Below are 19,434 nucleotides of genomic sequence, written 5' to 3' on the forward strand. Positions count from 1 at the left end.
ATTATGTCACCCATATTCACCTTGAGTAGCACGTTGCTCCATCAGTAGTTCCATTGAAACTATGAGTAGGGGTTACACAATCTGGTCTTTAATCTTTAGCGTTTGCCTAGAGTATTTGGGTAGGTGGCATCAAAATATCAGAAGCAAAATCAGGTTTGCGTTCTGTGATGCTGAAAAAGATCTCATGCACAAAACTGTTTACAGTGCCAGGTCACATGGAAAATTTTATGAACCCCTTCTCTCCTTGTGTGTTGAATGAGGCATGGTTTACTACTTTCATACTATGATCTTTAATTAGCTATGCATGCAAGCACAGTGTAGCCCTCTATCATTTAGAGTGTTGAAATATTTTTAACAAGTTCCAGCATTTAACTAGTTCACAAGCCCGAACTCCTAACTCAGGTAAATTATGGAACTCTTAATTCAGCCAAATCAAAAACTATTTTTACAAGAACACAGACACCTTTCTTCCTGAAGAAACTATTTACCTGCCAAATTTCAACTTTCTATCCCTCTTTACCCCTGACCTTCTCTCCCCCCAGTTTTGACACTTTTGTAAGTGGAATAGCATTTCTTTTCAGTTTTTCCTTTTTAAAAAAGATCACTCTTTGGGCAGTGACTGAGCCTAGAATGTTCATTGTGAAAGATAAATGTTTAGAAAGCTATACACTACTGAAAGCAAGATCATAGAATGGAAACACTCTGACAATATTAACTATGGCTGTGGCTAGTGCTCTAGTTAGAATATGTAGATATTGAATTGAGCATAGTTGCTAGCATTGGAAACTCTTTTCCAGAAACAATTTTCAGATGGGTTGGAAGTTGGAGACCCCAGACCCTGGGGGACTGTGTACACATTCTGGTGTTGCTGCTGACACCAGTGGCTGCCTCCTTGCATGTGGAAAAAGGCCAGTAGAACAGGGAAGACAATGGTAACCACAAGAGCAGTGGTCTCTGCCCTGTGGCAAGAACTCAATAGCTACTCCTGACAGGGAAAGCCAGGGCAAAGGCAAAAATCTTGTTGGCTGTTGTGCTTTTGAAAAGAGAATGCTTTCCATTATTCCTCTGATGGACTGAACATCAAGATTTATTGACCCAAAAGACAAACATTGACAGACAAAGCCAAAGCTAACATTTATGTTCTGGGTGAATAAATATTGATACTAATTCAGAGATGAAGTGTGGGATTTTCAGAAATACCGAGTGCTAGCCTAGCTTTACTCACATTAATGTCAATGATAAAATTCCTATTGACTTCAATGTACAAAAAGTTAGGCAAGGACTCTGCTTTTGAAATTCCCATCTGGAGGTTGATGTATGTATTACTATTACTTTTTGAGTATGTGTCAGTGTGGATCAACATTTCTTGTAAGCTACACAGCCATGCAACAATCTTGTATATACAGCACAGGTCAGAAAACATGCTGCTATGTTTCTTCTCTGGGGCCCCAGCAGGGGTGTGGTGTGGTCCTGTAAGAACCTGCTCTGCTCGTTACCCCTCCCACTGTGACAGTGCATGCAGCTGTGCCTTTTCACTGATGGGAGGAGGGAGGAAAAGATGATGGAAGTGCTTCTAGTATCGGGGACACGGTTGGGGTGTCCCTTGTGCAGGACCCCAGGTGAGCAACCTGGCTGAGCTCTGCGATGGCTAATCAGGTCAGCAGAGGACACCCCCCCTCCCCCCCACCACTTGCCCACCTGGCAGTTCAGTACAAGGAATGTGACTGCTGCTGCTGAGAGGTGAACTGTGGCCAGAGCCCCTTTGTGAGAACAACTGGCGGGGGAGGTCTGAAACCCTGGCCTGGAGGAGGTGTGGTCTGATGCCACAGACTCCTGGCCAGGCTCCTAAGACGACTGCTGTGGAGAAAATTCTGGGGACAGGGACCTGTGTGAGAGACTGGGGAGGACACTTTAGGACAGCATCTCCTGCACACGCTTTCCGTCCCCAACCCTACCTGTACACATGCCTCACGGTGGTTTTTAAAAAAAAAAAAAAAAAAAAAAAGTGGTGGTGGAGAAAGCTTGCCCAAGGACAAAAATGTAGTGCTTAGTGGAGTTTGTAGCCCACTCAGTAGAAAAAAAGTTTAGAGAGAACATTGGTGTGGATTCCACTGTAGGTGTGCGTACATATGAGACTGGAGATTTTTAAGTATCCATTGAGGTTGTGCATGTGCCCTGTGTCGTCTCATGCTCCCATGCGAGGAAATCAAGAGTGGAGAGGTTTTGATCCTCCCACAGTTCCCTCTTACTGCATGTAGCAGCAAGATGGAATCTTGGTGAGTGATCCCCTAGTTCTTAGCTTCATCTAAATGTTACTACAAATCTTCTGAATTCTTCAGAACTCCTTTGATAACATCTGTCTTTGACCAGTGTGATCATATTGATGCATCTTGACCAATTATTGATGTCTAGACACAGCTGTACAGACCTAGAGTGGGATCTGTTGTATAGGGTCTACTGTCCATCTTCCCTATTCTTCTTCATGGACCCTTCTCTCAAAAGCTTGTTGAAATCAGAAGTGGCCTCATTTCCTCATCTAGGAGCTGTAGAGAAGGTTCAAAGGAATACAAGGGAAGGGCTTCTACGCCTGGTATTTCCCAATCCCAAAGAAGAAAGGAGGTCTTTGTCCTATCCTATATCTAAGGAGTCTCAACAAATACATATGCCATCTCAGGTTGAGGATGGTAATGCTTGTCTCCATCATCCCATCTCTCCACATTCAAGACTGATTCATGTCTCTTGACTTGCAGGATATGTACTTTCATATCACATCTATCTGGGCCACAGGATGTACCTCAGATTCACAATAGGGCCCAACTATCTTCCTTCGAATGGTGGTACCTATGTGTATTCCAGTGTGATCACAGAGGCACACCATATGCCTGAGGCAGAAGATTTTTACTAGCAGAGTCTGTTAGTTCTCACCTGTACCTTTTCCTCATGCTTTAACCAATGTCATAAGGGGTGATGTCGACCAGCGCCCTCCCCAGTTCCTTTCTGCCACTGCATGGCCTGAGATGAAACCCTTCTCTGTCCATGAAGTTCCTCTTCAGTGTTTTTCCTGTAAATATTGTAAAGATATTTCTTATTAGATCATTTTTAGTGGTGGCTTTTATGGTATCTAGCTAGTTAAGATTCAGGGGTTCCTCCCCAACTTTCCCTCATATAGAGTGACTATTATGCCCAAATTTCCAGGCTTAAGGAATGGTAGTTCCTGCATCAGGGCTTTCCTGATCAGCAATGACTATCTGAAGTGCTTCTGCTGCCTTGGAGAATGTCCCACAGCTTTGAAGTCCAGTATTAGTTGATCTTTTCCAGCTGGATCCTCCATGTACAGGAGTATAGACTTAGAAAACATCTGGTGGATCATGCAATGAGGCCTCAGTCTGACCTCGGCCAGCAGAACCCCCGTACAATGGGAATAGATGCTTAGGAGCCTGCCTCCTAGTAGTATGACCTCTGATACAGGTGGACAGGAATAAAGCCAAGGCCTCCTCAGGCTCATCGTGAAGGTAGGAAACACTCTCAGAAACCTAGAGAGAAATCCACTGCTATGTCCCAACAAAGAGGCATCAGCATGGACAGGTCTATCTACACCAGCTCAGACGATGCATAGGGAGAACAGTCCCTCAACCCTCCGCAAGTGGAGACAGATATATGACCCCAGAGGGCATTATCATTCTTCCAAATCCTGAGTTTCCCATTTTATTGGATGCAATCTTTACTAAGTTGATCCTGACTCCATCAGTCCAGGGATGGTATGAAAGGAGAAGCTCATTCCTATCCTGTCCACTAGCTGTGGGAGGTCAGCATCCACGGTTCTGACGGCACTGCTGTTTGAAGTAGCATCTACCTTTTTCTCCTCAGGGGAGCTGGATGTCACTGAGGGACCCTCAGAGACAGAATGTTAGCCAGTCAGAAGATTCAGAATTTCTTTGGCACTCTCAGAATCTCACAAGATTGCACCGATATTTGATTCCCCTCTCGGTCTTATTGGGGGCCATGGGATTCGTACAAATGCTACACCGAATCAGTATGGGCCCATCGAAAGTTACAACATCTTTCTCTCCGAGAGGAGCTTGAACTTCCTCAGGAGCCCGTGAAAGAGGAGGGAGAAGAGCTGGATCCAGCTTTACTGTTGGTCTCAACAGAAATATCTTCAGCTCCTGTTGAGGCAGTTGTTCCAGACTCGCCTTCTCCACCTGATGACTACAGGCAGTTTCAGGACTTAAGGAGGTTGCCGACACACTCTAGGTCCCGCTGGAAGAGATACCTCACAAGCCCCTGGGTATCTTAGAGTGTTGGGCCAAATAAGGTATTAATGAAGTCCATGTTGGAGCCCAACAAAGCTGTCTGGCATATGCCAGTAATGTGCTCCACTCCTAAGAGGTCATGTACTGTGTTTAAGGGCTTGTTTTGTTTAATAACAATAAATGTTATATGCTATTTTGTGTGTTTAATTAAGATACTTTGTATCAGACAAGGGCACGGAGTTTTTATTTCTACATCCTGTCCCAAATTCTTTAGTTGTTACAAGCTACCACTGAAAGGAGCAGGTAACATCAATCATACTCTACGTCCTCTGCCAGGGAGGCTAGATATTTGGAATGCCTTGGGAGACAGGTCTTTATCTCAACCAGCCTGCAGTTCTGGATTGCTAATTACTAGGCATTAATTTGTAAATGTGACTTTGTAAATTTGGTGAATTGCAGCAATTAATCGACAGTCTCCCACAGGGGGTAGAGCACTTTTTCAAGCTCTTATTGAGGAGGGTAAGTTGGTTGCATTCTCTCCATGCCACAGTAAATTCAACTGACACAGCCTCACAATCAATGGCGATGGCTATCATTGTGTCAAGAATCCTGACTTCATTCTTTGAGATTTCCCAGGGAAGTTCAGTCTACAATGGAGGACAGGTGGTAACTTTGATGATAACTATTCAGTGAAAATATGACAAGACATCACACTGTATGAAGGACTGAAGGGCAACCTTCTGCTCCCTGGAGACATATACTCCAGCACTGGAGAGAGAATTTCATAGACCACAAGCATACAACCACAGGCCAGCACCACAACCCCTTTACCATCAGAGGAAGATGGGATATGAACAGTCACATTTAAAAACAGGACCCAGAAGACCAAGCATAATGCTCCATCTCCTTCCAATCACTGCCTCCTGTTAAGAAAGTCTTTTGATGGAAATCTTCGAGAGCTGAGAACCAACCCAGTTGCCACCTGCTTCATCTGAGAACTGTGATACCCATTTTGGTGGCTGCTTAATTTGCTTTTCCCATGCATGGTGGATGGTAACGGACAAATGGATTCTTGACATTCATTCATTCCAGTTTTGTCATAGAATTCCCCTTCCCCATCCCTCTTCAGAGGCCACTCTCACAAGAAGATACTTATTCAAGAGGTAAACTTTCTCCTCCACCAGGGAGACATGGAGCCAATACCCGCTCAACATCAGTGGAAGGGATTTACTCAAAATATTTTCTTACCCCTCTCACGGGAGTTTCCTAAGGTTCATTGTAGGTCTGGACCATTATACATATAGGGTGCTCCCCTCTGACTTAGCAACAGCACCAAAGGTAGTGTCAGTTGTAGCAGCGCACTTTTGATGCTACGGATCATCAGTCTTTCCCTGCCTAGGCAATTGTCTATTGCAGCGGTCCCCAACCTTTCTTGCTATTCCCAGAAGACTGTGGCAGGTGCCGGACACCCCGCCACTGAAATGCTGCTGCCGAGAAGCGGCAGTGGCAAGAAGCGCCGCCGCCAAAATGCCGCCGGGAAACGGCAACACATTTCGGTGGCTGGGTGTCCTGTGGGCGCACAAAAATGCCCCAGCGGGCACTGTGTTGGGGACCCCTGGTCTATTGACATAGAAATCTTATCAGGAGGTATCAAGAACAACTTCATCCCTGTTCACTAGCATCACTGGGACTCTGTGTCAACACAGAAAAGTCTGTTTTAGTTCTTACACAGATTGTAGTTTATTGGAGCAACTTTGGACTCTTTCAGCATCAAAGCATAACTCCCTGAGGACACATTTCAGTCCATAAAGAATCTTGCTACTCAGCTCAAACAGAGCCCACAAACATTGGTTTGTTAATGCCTCATCCTCTTATGTCACATGGCATCCTGCACTTATGTGATGCCCTTTGCAAGACTGTACCTCTGTTGCCTATAGGCCTCGTTTCTGACTCTTTGGGACCAACTAGGGAAAACATGTAAATGTTAGTCTCCCTCCTTCCCAGGGTGAGAGATCCTCTAACTTGGTAGGAGAACAGAGACCATATGTATGTGGGAGCCCTTTTCATTCCCCCTCCACCTGAGAAAACTTCAATCACACATGCTTCTTTAGTTGTGCTGTATGCCTGTCAAGATGGGTGCCCTATCATAGAATCATAGATCATAGAATCATAGAATATCAGGGTTGGAAGGGACCCCAGAAGGTCATCTAGTCCAACCCCCTGCTCAAAGCAGGACCAAGTCCCAGTTAAATCATCCCAGCCAGGGCTTTGTCAAGCCTGACCTTAAAAACCTCTAAGGAAGGAGATTCTACCACCTCCCTAGGTAACGCATTCCAGTGTTTCACCACCCTCTTAGTGAAAAAGTTTTTCCTAATATCCAATCTAAACCTCCCCCATTGCAACTTGAGACCATTACTCCTCGTTCTGTCATCTGCTACCATTGAGAACAGTCTAGAGCCATCCTCTTTGGAACCCCCTTTCAGGTAGTTGAAAGCAGCTATCAAATCCCCCCTCATTCTTCTCTTCTGCAGACTAAACAATCCCAGCTCCCTCAGCCTCTCCTCATAAGTCATGTGCTCTAGACCCCTAATCATTTTTGTTGCCCTTCGCTGGACTCTTTCCAATTTATCCACATCCTTCTTGTAGTGTGGGGCCCAAAACTGGACACAGTACTCCAGATGAGGCCTCACCAGTGTCGAATAGAGGGGAACGATCACGTCCCTCGATCTGCTGGCTATGCCCCTACTTATACATCCCAAAATGCCATTGGCCTTCTTGGCAACAAGGGCACACTGCTGACTCATATCCAGCTTCTCGTCCACTGTCACCCCTAGGTCCTTTTCCGCAGAACTGCTGCCTAGCCATTCGGTCCCTAGTCTGTAGCGGTGCATTGGATTCTTCCATCCTAAGTGCAGGACCCTGCACTTATCCTTATTGAACCTCATCAGATTTCTTTTGGCCCAATCCTCCAATTTGTCTAGGTCCTTCTGTATCCTATCCCTCCCCTCCAGCGTATCTACCACTCCTCCCAGTTTAGTATCATCTGCAAATTATCCCAACAATGTGGACTTCTTGGGAGTCCAGGATGCACATAAACCTATTTGAACTGAAAGCAGTCCAAGAGGCTTGCAAATAATTCCTTCCACTAATACAAGCTCAACACATTCAAGCAAACAACCTGACTGGTATCCCAGTATGCTAAAATACCCTCTCTCTTTAAAGATGTTAAGTCTGTCCCTTATCTCCTTATGGGTGCGCTTAGCAGCTCTCAACACCTGATTTAAATTTGTTTGTTGTTTAAATATTAATACATTTTTCTTGTTGAAGGGGGGAGGGATAGCTCAGTGGTTTGAGCATTGGCCTGCTAAACCCAGGATTGTGAGTTCAATCCTTGAGGGGGCCATTTAGGGATCTGGGGCAAAAATTTGGGATTGGTCCTGCTTTGAGCAGGGGGTTGGACTAGATGATCTCCTGAGGTCCCTTCCAACCCTGATATTCTATGATTCTGTGATATGTGTTTTTATAAATCTGTTTAAAATGAAAACTGAATTTTAATACAAAATATATTAAGACCTAAATTTACTATAATCTTTTAAAACATTTAAAATAAAAAATAAATATGCTGACTCCTATCGAAAACTTTGAGTTAAAGGCTGCTTTTCTAAGTAAAGATAGAATTGGGGGGGGAAACATCTGTCTTTTGAGTTGAGCTTTATAAAGATGGCACAATAGGTCATGTACTGTGTTTGAGGGCTTGTTTTGTTTAATAACAATAAATTTTATATGCTTTAATTTTGTGGGTTTAATTAAATTCCAGTTACCATCCTAATGCAGCTTGACACAAATCATGAGCGAAGAGTAAGTTATCTATGACATAAGCAATATATCATTCACCATTTTCTAACATACTAAAAATGTACAATTAATAAGAATCTGAAAATATTAAGCTATATGATTGCTTAAATAAATTTATAAAGTTATAGTGCACCCTGCTAGGTAACAAAAAGATGTACCGAATCTAGCTAAAGGCTCTATTTAGATTTAAATCAACGCAATTTAATGTCTTTAGTGAGAATACATCTTTCTTTAGAAAATAACTGAAGTACAAATGGAAAAGTAGATTAAAATCAATTCTTTAACTTGAGGCTTTCTACTTGGTGATTTAAATCACCTTGATTTGAAGCATTCTAGCCTGCTGGGCATTGGAAATGGAAATTATTAGTCCAGGATATGTCTTGAACTTGCATCTATTCCTGCATTCCCCAGTTTCTTCTCCTGGTTTCTTCTCCTGAAATTGTTTTGATTTAGGTGGGAAATCTCTTCCCTCCTGAATGCAAGAGCTATATATTTTCAATACTTCCTGTTTGTGAGTGGACATGCAATACTGAGTGGACATGTATTCTCTTGAGATCTTGGCAGTTCAGGATCCTGGTGGTGCACAAAAATGGGGGTGGGGTGGGGTATCTAGTTTGCATATTAATTCAAGCTCAGCAGTCTCCTGTTGGAGTCTGTTTTTGAAGTTTTTCTGCTGCAAAATTGCCACCCTTAAATCTTTTACTGAGTGGCCAGAGAGGTTGAAGCGTTCTCCTACCAGTTTTTGAATGTTATGGTTCCTGATGTCAGATTTGTGTCCATTTATTTTTTGATACCATTCTAGATACCATTAACTTGGGTTTGAATAGAGACTGGGAGTGGCTGGGTCATTACACATATTGAATCTATTTCTCTATGTTAAGTATCCTCACACCTGCTTGTCAGCTGTCTAAATGCGCCATCTTGATTATCACTACAAAAGTTTTTTTCTCCTGCTGATAATAGCTCATCTTAATTAATTAGCCTCTTACAGTTGGTATGGCTGCTTCCACCTTTTCATGTTCTCTGTATATATGTGTGTGTATCTTCTTAGTATATGTTCCATTCTATGCATCCGATGAAGTGGGCTGTAGCTCACGAAAGATTATGCTCAAATAAATTTGTTAGTCTATCCGCAAAAAGAACAGCAGTACTTGTGGCACCTTAGAGACTAATACGGCTGCTACTCTGAAACCTTACACACAGTAAGCACCTTTGAAGAAGCAGTGAGAGATAAAAAGGCATCTTTTAAAAAGTGGAAGTCAAATCCAAGTGAGGTAAATAGAAAGGAGTAAAAATGTAATAAGAAAAGCCAAAAAGGAGTTTGAAGAACGGCTAGCCAAAAACTCAAAAGATAATAACAAAATGTTTTTTTTTTAAGTACATCAGAAGCAGGAAGCCTGCTAAACAACCAGTGGGGCCCCTGGACGATCGAGATACAAAAGGAGCACTTAAAGACGACAAAGTCATTGCGGAGAAACTAAATGAATTCTTTGCTTCAGTCTTCATGGCTGAGGATGTTAGGGAGATTCCCAAACCTGAGCCATCCTTTTTAGGTGACAAGTCTGAGGAATTGTCACAGATTGAAGTGTCATTAGAGGAGGTTTTGGAATTAATTGAGAAACTTAACAGTAACAAGTGACTGGGACCAGATGGCATTCACCCAAGTGTTCTGAAAGAACTCAAATGTGAAATTGCGGAACTATTAACTATGATTTGTAACCTGTCCTTTAAATCAGCTTCTGTACCCAATGATTGGAAGATAGCTAATGTAACGCCAATATTTAAGAAGGGCTCTAGAGGTGATCCTGGCAATTGCAGACTGGTAAGTCTAACGTCAGTACCGGGCAAATTAATTGAAACAATAGTAAAGAATAAAATTGTCAGACACATAGAAGAACATAAATTGTTGGGCAAAAGTCAACATGGTTTCTGTAAAGGGAAATCATGTTTTACTAATCTATTAGAGTTCTTTGAAGGGGTCAACAAACATGTGGACAAGGGGGATCCAGTGGACACAGTGTACTTAGATTTCCAGAAAGCCTTTGACAAGGTCCCTCTCCAAAGGCTCGTACGTAAATTAAGTTTTCATGGGATAAAAGGGAAGATCCTTTCATGGATTGAGAACTGGTGAAAAGACAGGGAACAAAGAGTAGGAATAAATGGTAAATTTTCAGAATGGAGAGGGGTAACTAGTGGTGTTTCCCAAGGGTCAGTCCTAGGATCAATCCTATTCAACTTATTCATAAATGATCTGGAGAAAGGGGTAAACAGTGAGGTGGCAAAGTTTGCAGTCTATACTAAACTGCTCAAGATAATTAAGACCAAAGCAGACTGTGAAGAACGTCAAAAAGATCTCACAAAACTAAGTGATTGGGCAACAAAATGGCAAATGAAATTTACTGTGGATAAATGTAAAGTAATGCACATTGGAAAAAATAACCCCAACTATGCATACAATATGATGGGGGCTAATTTAGCTACAAATAATCAGGAAAGAGATCTTATCATGGATAGTTCTCTGAAGACGTCCACGCAGTGTGCAGTGGCAGTCAAAGCAAACAGGATGTTAGGAATCATTAAAAAGGGATAGAGAATAAGACGGAGAATATCTTACTGTCCTTATATAAATCCATGGGACGCCCACATCTTGAATACTGTGTACAGATGTGGTCTCATCTCAAAAAAGATATACTGGCTTTAGAAAAGGTTCAGAGAAGGGCAACTAAAATGATTAGGGGTTTGGAACGGGTCCCATATGAGGAGAGATTAAAGAGACTAGGACTTTTCAGCTTGGAAAAGAGGAGACTAAGGGGGGATATGATAGAGATATATAAAATCATGAGTGGTGTGGAGAAAGTGAATAAGGAAAAGTTATTTACTTGTTCCCATAATATAAGAATTAGGGGCCACCAAATGAAATTAATGGGCAGCAGGTTTAAAACAAATAAAAGGAAGTTCTCCACTCAGCACACAGTCAACCTGTGGAACTCCTAGCCTGAGGAGGTTGTAAAAGCTAGAACTATAATAGGGTTTAAAAGAGAATTGGATAAATTCATGGAGGTTAAGTCCATTAATGGCTGTTAGCCAGGATGGGTAAAGAATGGTGTCCCTAGCCTCTGTTTGTCAGAGGGTGCAGATGGATGGCAGGAGAGAGATAACTTGATCATTACCTGTTAGGTTCACTCCCTCTGGGGCACCTGGCATTGGCCACTGTTGGTAGACACAATGCTGGGCTGGATGGACCTTTGGTCTGACCCAGTATGGCCATTCTTGTGTTCTTATGTTTGCCTTGCTGCCTGCACCACACTGAGCACCTGCCTTCAAGTTATTCATTATTTAGGTTTTAAAACAGTAACAAATTAATAGCAGGTCATGAACTGTCAGAATGAATTAATACTAGCACTTGAAACACACTTGTACTCTCCCTAGCCAGTCTGACACTAGGAAACTGCAGAACAGCCACAGTGCTACCTCAGGAGCCTGGCGTGTTTTCACAGATAACTGCTTCTTCACTGGAGAGAGCAACTTTCAGACCATATAGTTTTACTGAAGACCACGCAAATGAGAGTTCTGTTTGGGTTGGGTGAAATCTGGACCTGGTTTAGGTGTAGATTGATAGGACACAGGAGTATAACATTTTGCTCAATTTCATGAGGCAAGAGCCTGACAGGTGTTGTGGAGAGGATAGAATTATGTATACAACTGGGATGCTGGTGGGCAAAGATGCCTTTTGAGCCACTTTTATTTTCCACAGCAGGTGGAGAGTCCACTGCGTCTCCCCACAGCTGCCAGCATGACTCTCCCCGATCCGGCTGTAGCCGGGGGTGGCAGCGGGAGCTCGGAGCCGAAGCCCGGCCATCATAACTGCTGAGCAGGCAGCTGTGGGGAGCTGCTGCGGACCCTCCACCTGCCCTGGGTGGGGGGCCTAAGCAGCCCCTGGGCAGCTCCACAGGTTACCACAGAGCTGGAATGGGGGGTGGGCCTTGCCCATCCACTCTTCCCAGGGGTGGACCCTCCCCCCTTCCTTTTGCCCCTCTTCTTTCCCCTATGAGGCCCCACCTCCCAGCCAGACCAGCGTGGAGCCGAGCCATGGGGAGCCGCAGTGGATCCTCCACCTACCCAGGATGCGGGGGGTGTGGGTGGGCTGAAGCAGCCCCTGGCCGTGTCCCAGGCTCCCCACCCAGCCGAGGGCAGGTGGAGGGTCCACGACTCCCACAGCTGCCCATGCGGCTCTCCCTGAACCAGCTCCGGCGGGGGGGGGGGGTGTGCCTCGGAGCCTCAGCCCAGTCATGATAAGTAGAACTCTGCAAATCATGGATATCTGAGGATATCCGCATCCGCAGATGTGGATGTCGGCAGACAATTTTTGGAGATCGGATGCGGATACACATTTTTGTATCTGCGCAGGGCTCTAGGAATAAATAGCGTAGTCGTTATTACTTTATTTCAAATACTGAACTAATTTATGTGCATCACCTGGAATTAGGAATGTCACAGAAGTAAGCTCTATGTTCTTTTTAGAGATGACAAGGGAAACAGCTTTCACAGAAGATGCTTAATTTTTGCATCAGTAGTCTATGTCCGCTATGAAATACATAGAAAGTGATAACTATCAACTGATAATGTCTTACAGAAAAATCTTTTGTGATCCTATTCCATTATAAATTGAATCTTCATATAAGTCGTCTTGCCATGGTGCTATTTGATAACTGAGAATTTAAGTCTTTTTAATTTTTAATTTTAATTAATTAGAGCTGTTGAATTTTTCAGTATATGAACTTGAAATGAGTTTGTGCTTTTAGAATTTAAAGGCCACATTTAAAAAAACCCCACACATTTGTTGCTCTATTTGGAAACCCTTCTCAGCTCTTAAATTCTATGGTGATAGGTGCTTTAAAAATTCTTGAATTCTTAAAGCCATATTTGAAGACACTGGTCTAATGTTGCATATTCTCCTGTTGAAGTGCAAAATATTATCTGAAACTTCTGTGAAGTTTTAGATCACGTTTATTCTTATGACTCGGGGCCAGGGGCATACCTTCTCTCTCTAATTTAAGATGCAGTTGAGTTTGGTGATGGGAGCATGGAATTTAAGAGTCATGACTCTTCAGGTGTTGTTCCTGGCACAATAAAAGTTCTAGGTATATATTATAGTTCATCATCTTGATTTAAGCTCAGTTATCTGATCCCAACTAGCATTGCCTTGAAAAAGCCGATAAATATATTGAGATCCTTGCAACAATAAGTCTTTGGGTACAATTATAGTATAGGTTAACATGCCTGAAACTGGAAGGGAAAAGCACAGCTTCTTTGATATCTTGTCAGCATACTTTTAGGGAAAATACTAAATGCTCGCCTAAAGGAATGTGTCATGGTCTGAAGCATGTAGCTTTGCTCCTGTAGCACAGCTGAAAAATGCATTATAAATTACTGGCCACTTAAGAAACAAGCCCAAATGCTTTCTTACATTGCTACTTTATTTATTTTAAACTAACATATGATCATGACATTGCTATGCAGTTTTCTGCTGCTTATATTTTAAATCTCATTTTTGTTTCAGATTCTCCTTCCTCTGTGGTTAACAAACAGCTTGGATCCGTGTCACTTGATGAGCAACAGGGTGCGTGTGATAGGAAATATGCTATACCCAGCCATAGTTCACTGCAATGCAGACTTCCTTTTTAATGTCAGTTCATGATGATAAACATGCTGTTCATCTTCATAAATTAAATTCCTTAAGCAGACCTGCATTGGAAATCCCATAATACTCAGTTAAAATTATATCCTCTGCAAAACTAGTGTAAATTTATTTTTAAAAATCTGCCCTTACCACCAATTTGATGTTTTTAACATAAAAGTCGTACTCCACTCTGACACATTGTAAGTGAATTCAGAAAATGTTTTTTAATCAAAAGTAAAATTGCAAATCAGGTTTTAAACTGGTGTTTACAGATGGTGCACTCCTCTTGGCCCATTAAGGGGAGTTACCTTTTGGGTGAAACTTGCGTTTAACCAGATGAAGCCAAAGTAGCCTGCCTTACGTAGAGGACGTGCAGATGCTGAGGAAGAAAAAATCCATCCAAATTGGGGCTGGGGCAGTGGGCTGCACTGCAGCCCCCACCTGTTACCTCAGCCTGTTGGTTGAAAGCTGCAACTTGTGCAAATGTGCCATTTTTGCTGTGCCTTAAGATCACCTTACTTCTGTAATCAATGGTCCCCTGTCTCCTCGGAGTGTCTACACAGCGAAGAAAAGCCCATGGCTGGCCCATGCGCGCTGACTCGGGATGCAGGGCTGTTTCATTACTGTGTAGACTTCCGGGCTTGGGCGGGAGCCTGAGTTCTGGGACCCTCCCACCCTGAAGGGTGAGCTTCAGAAGATTTGGATGCTTATTTCAGCCCTTAAATCTTCAAAACATGACTAGAAAGCTCAGAAAGAGGCTTGTCTGTTCCAGTCACAGATGGAACCCAGAAGTGATGCGTTGATAAAAATGAAACCATGAAGCTTCAAGATGCTTTGGTCCCAGAAATCAGGCAAGGTTTGGAAGTTTCCTTGTTATCTTTCCACGCTGGTTTGCTTTCCCTTAGAACTGCCTTGCATCTTAGAATAGGTCATTACATAAATGGAGTAGAACTTTCTAATAGTTGCGTTCTTCCATAGTGTTTATGCTGTTGTGCTGATGTGTGGAGATTTCCTCTTACAAAATCAGTTGTTTTTTATATACAATAGAAATAAATATATCTGTTTATCTAAAACTTAAAGGTAAACCTACTTTATGATCACTTATTTAAGACAATGACTTTCCTACTGTGATCTTAGGACCACTAGAAGAAAAAGTTAATGTCATTAGAACTGTGGTGGATTGGGAATCTGGGTGAGGAAATAGTTTGTTAGAGGATTTATCTCCTATCTGATGGTCAGCAGAATAAAAAGCTGACTGTATTCTGGATCCATATCATCATTCAGATCTCTTAAATTAAACAATATCAGGTGGCAGCCGCATTTTGATGGGAAATCTCCAAAGAACTGCTAGCTGGTGCAGGAAGTTGTTGGTGCTTCAGTATATAGTACTTTTCCCTCTGATTTTGTTAGCTTGCTGTTAGAGCAGACTGTGCTCTTGGTATTACCATCTTTTATGTCCACTTCTGGTCACTAAATATCTCATCGCATTTATCATGATTTCATAATCCCACTATTCAAGCCACATTCCTGTGTGGGGTGGTTAACTTCTGCCTACTTGTATTTAATCCTGTAGTTTCAAATGGAACATGATTTTCTTCGCTTGGTGTTTCACCTTAGCACTGGCTGCAGTTCAGTAATGGGTGGTCACTGTTTAAGGGTGGTATTGTTTCTTTAAGCCATTGCCTACATTTGCAGGTGTGGAGAGTTGAGGAAGGGCCACTCACACCTGGCAGTCTCCCAGATATTATGCTTATTGCAAGATGCTTTGGGGAATGTGGACCTGCGGAGACCCTCTGATATATCTTTAGGGTATGTGCACATGCAGCCCTTGTGTCAGTGCCAGACCAGTGCTCCTGGCCAGTTCAGCAGGTGGGGGTAGAAGCGGGCAGGGCCATAATCTTGCCCCATCGTCAGGCAGTTTTGAGCACTTGGCTCCCCAGTTCCTTGCAAGTCAGTGCAAATATTGTGCCTGACTCCTTCTCAGGGGATTGGGAAAACTTTGTGCTCCTTCTGTAAAATTCAGTATAGTCTATTAAACACGAAACATCCTAAGGGACAAAGAAATTGTGTAACTTGGCCTATGGAATGGTTGCTGGTGTTCTCTAAAAGTCATTGGCCTAATCCTGAGGATTCTTATTGGGTTCTTACTTAGCTCTTCCTTGGGCAGACTCCTTGAGCTTTTTGTAGACTGGTATTTTCACTATTTAGGGTTTTCACCATTGCATCTAAAACCACCTGGTGATTGTGGCTTTGTTGTTGTGAGCCTCAGTATAGAACTCGTTCCTGTCCCCTGAAATAGATTACATTTTGACCCTGTCACTTAGAAGGAAACATCTTTAAGTTTTCCCCCCAAAATATGTCTTAGAATGACCACTACTGTCTTTATATTTTGTCACTATTGATCTGCTTTTCCTGGAATTGGGAGGTTATAGTTGGGTATAGTGAGGAATGGAGTGGAGCCTGGGGAGAGATCATGATGCAGACTGCTTGACAGCTGGAATCAGGAAGGGACTTCAAAATTCTCAGGATGTGCGAGTCTGAATGATTATCAGACTTCATTAAAATATATTGCTAATTATATTTTTAAAGCTTTGTACTCTTTTTTTTTCCTGAGTATATAAACAGTTTTACATGTTCAATACAATTTTTGCTGATTACCTTCAATTTACATGAAAACTGAGATGCCTCCTAACGGATGGCAGAGTAGAGTCCTTAGTCTCTAACTTCCAACCAGGCCAAATATGATCAGGTAACATGCCTCTATACTATTAGTATTGCACAGAGAAAAGCTGGGACTTTTGTGAACTTGTCTTGCACAGATATCGTTTTCTGAGAAAATAAGTGGATTTATTAGTGTAATTTTCCCTTTTACGTGATTGAAGAAAATATTTCAATTCCAGATCTTTCTAATTACAAAGGGAGATAAAAGTTCACTTTTTTTTTTGCTTAAAAGGAAATGGAGGGTGGACTTTGTCCTATAACGTTTGCTTATGGCAAAGCACAATATGAAATGGTAGTCATAACGTTTTCCACAATTTACATCAAATGTGCTGCTGTAAAATAGAGGACTGCTGGTCTTGTAGGCATATATCTTCAGAGTGGAATGCAAGGAATTTGGAGCAATTTAGCAGTATTGATTTTCTACTTGCTACCTTGATAACTACCTGTTACCTTGTTTGTTAGGGCTTGTGAATAGGCAAATAGCACTGGAGATGGAAGTTCTCTGTTTAATCGCAGAACATGTACAACTTCCCTATAATGAGAATTTTATAAAGGAAGAAAGCCAAGAAATAGCTATTGAAAGTTTACCACTACAGTAGAACCTCAAAGTTAAACACCTCTTCGTAACACTGAAATGTTCGTAACTCTGAACAAAACGTTATGGTTGTTCTTTCCAAAGTTTACAACTGAATGTTGACATAATACAGCTTTGAAACTTTTCTATGAAGAAAAATGCTGCTTTCCCTTTTTTTAAGTAGTTTTCATTTAACACAGTGCTGTACTGTATCCCCCTGCCCCCCCGGTCTCTGCTGCTGCATGATTGTGTACTTCCGGTTCCAAATGAGATGTGTGGTTGACTGTCAGTTCGTAACTCTGGTGTTCATTACTCTGAGATTCTAATGTATTTTTGCAGCTATGTCTTTCCACACTTTTTCCTCTGAACATTTACCAAATTCCATTTTTTCAAACTCTGCTAGCTGTTCTTATTGCTCTCTAGATTTATTTAAAGGAGTGCCCGTGTGTACTCAGTCTTGAACTACTGCAACAGCAAACGGAGTCCGAGGGACTTGTCTTCAGTATCCCAGAATGGTTTGTGATGTTTAAAGCCAGAAGGAACCACTAATATAATCTAGTCTGACCTTCAAAATACAGGCCATAGAATTTCACCCAGTGGTATGCAGCAATATATTTGGTGGTGGCTTCATGACTCAGTGATACTCATTATTTTTGCACTGAGAAAAACATCCCAAAGCAATGTCAGGATATTGCACTGTAATTATTTAGTGTCCGTCTCAAATGCCATTCATGAAAGTGTCTCTTCTTTCCATTCCTATCCAGCTGCTGAAGTGAGGAAATCTCCTCCCTTGTCTGGCTGCTGGTGGTGGGGAGGGTGTGGGGAACAGGGCAGGATTCCACAAGCTCCTTTTCTGTCCCCTTCTCATGATGAGGTGTTTCAGACTCTGTTTTGACTTACTCAGTGCTATCTACTTGTACTGTAAGGATACTGACATTTTGTGATACCAAATGGTGAGTGCTGACAGCTTTCCATGAACTCAAGGATAGCACCTATTTACTTATAAGTGTACATATTTTTCAATCAAAATGTAAATGCACACAACCACAGGCTTTTCTTGTGCTCATATTTTCTTTGAATAAATTGATTTCACCCGCAAAAAAAACCCTGCATTTGATAAGCTTTCTCCTCACCCCACACTGACAGAATAAGGCAGTTGCAGGCTGTATTTTAGAGCAGCCATGAGCTACACTGAGAGTAGTACCCATTGTGCAGAGGTTACCATGGTGAGGCTCATGTATAATTGTCACAATGCATTATACAGAACAGTCTTTCACAGAAAATTATCTTAATTTTAGCTCTGTGTTTTCGTACTTTATATTTTCCACATTTTAAAAAACTTTTTGTATTCAGAACGTGTATAAAGTACGTATTTAACATTATTTAAATTTTTCAGACCAAATTACTATAGTCCTGGTATCCTGAGTGGTTTCCATCTGTCAACAGCGTACACACACACGAATGTTCAGGGTCAAATTATGCTTGCAGACACATTAGTTTATGGCTTCTGTTAACTTTAAAGGAAGTTTTATATATGTATTCAGTAGCAGAATTATGACCCTTATTGTTTCTGTAAGCAGTCTTTACTTGGGGAGTTTTGTATGTTTGAATATTTACTTTATAGTAAATTATATGCATGTAGAGTGATTCTGAACTCTATTTTAGAATGGTTATGCAAGAAATATTGCCATTGTACAGTGAGTTACGTTGTAGTTTTAAAACTTCCTGTTAATCTTGCATTATTATTTTGTCCATTGCAGCTTTGAACTAGAAATTTAAAACAGAAATCCAGACTGGAAAAGCAATAGGAGATGTGCTACTTTAATGTCTTATTTAAAATTGTGAATGACACCTTAAACATTTTTCCATGCAGCACATGTAAGGTTTTGTCACTGGCAAAGCTGTTGTAGTCATGATCAAGTTCCTATACTCCATAAACCAAACAACACCTGACTAACACTGCTGTCCAGATGGCTGTGAAGTAAAAAGATTAGACTGCATTTGATACTAACAAGCAGTCAGGACCTATGAATTCTATTTCCAGCTTTGTCACTGACTCATTGTATGACCTTGAGTAAGTCACTGGGCCTCCCTGTTTCATCATGCCCACTTATAAAACAGGGATATTAGGACTTCTACCTCTGAAAGGTGCTGTGATGCTCAATTAAAGTTTGTATATCAAAGTTCTTTGAGCTCCTCAGATGAAAGACACTAGTGTACAATTATTATCAAACAAAATGCAGCAGAGAGCTGTGCATGTAGATAGTTTGTCCATTAAAACAAGCATCTTATGCTTTAACATTACATTTGTTGTTAAAGGTTAACATTGAAGCTATCAGTTGGCTCTTTAT

The 19,434-nt window shown here is 41.9% G+C and overlaps 1 protein-coding gene across 12 annotated transcripts in view; it reads left to right on the plus strand.

Annotated features, from left to right (window-relative positions):
- The window catches only part of DCAF6 (DDB1 and CUL4 associated factor 6), a 158,423-nt gene that overhangs the window by 88,583 nt on the left and 50,406 nt on the right, over positions 1 to 19,434 (plus strand). For 8 of the 12 annotated variants that reach the window (XM_043538454.1, XM_043538450.1, XM_043538455.1 and 5 more), the window contains one exon: positions 13,669 to 13,728. The exons of the other annotated variants lie outside the window; for them this stretch is intronic. In XM_043538454.1, the coding sequence (XP_043394389.1) occupies positions 13,669 to 13,728 (60 nt within the window). The remainder of the gene's footprint in view (positions 1 to 13,668; positions 13,729 to 19,434) is intronic. 12 annotated transcript variants of the gene reach the window in all.

Source organism: Chelonia mydas, chromosome 1, assembly GCF_015237465.2.
Source record: "Chelonia mydas isolate rCheMyd1 chromosome 1, rCheMyd1.pri.v2, whole genome shotgun sequence".
Lineage (NCBI taxonomy): Eukaryota > Metazoa > Chordata > Testudines > Cheloniidae > Chelonia > Chelonia mydas.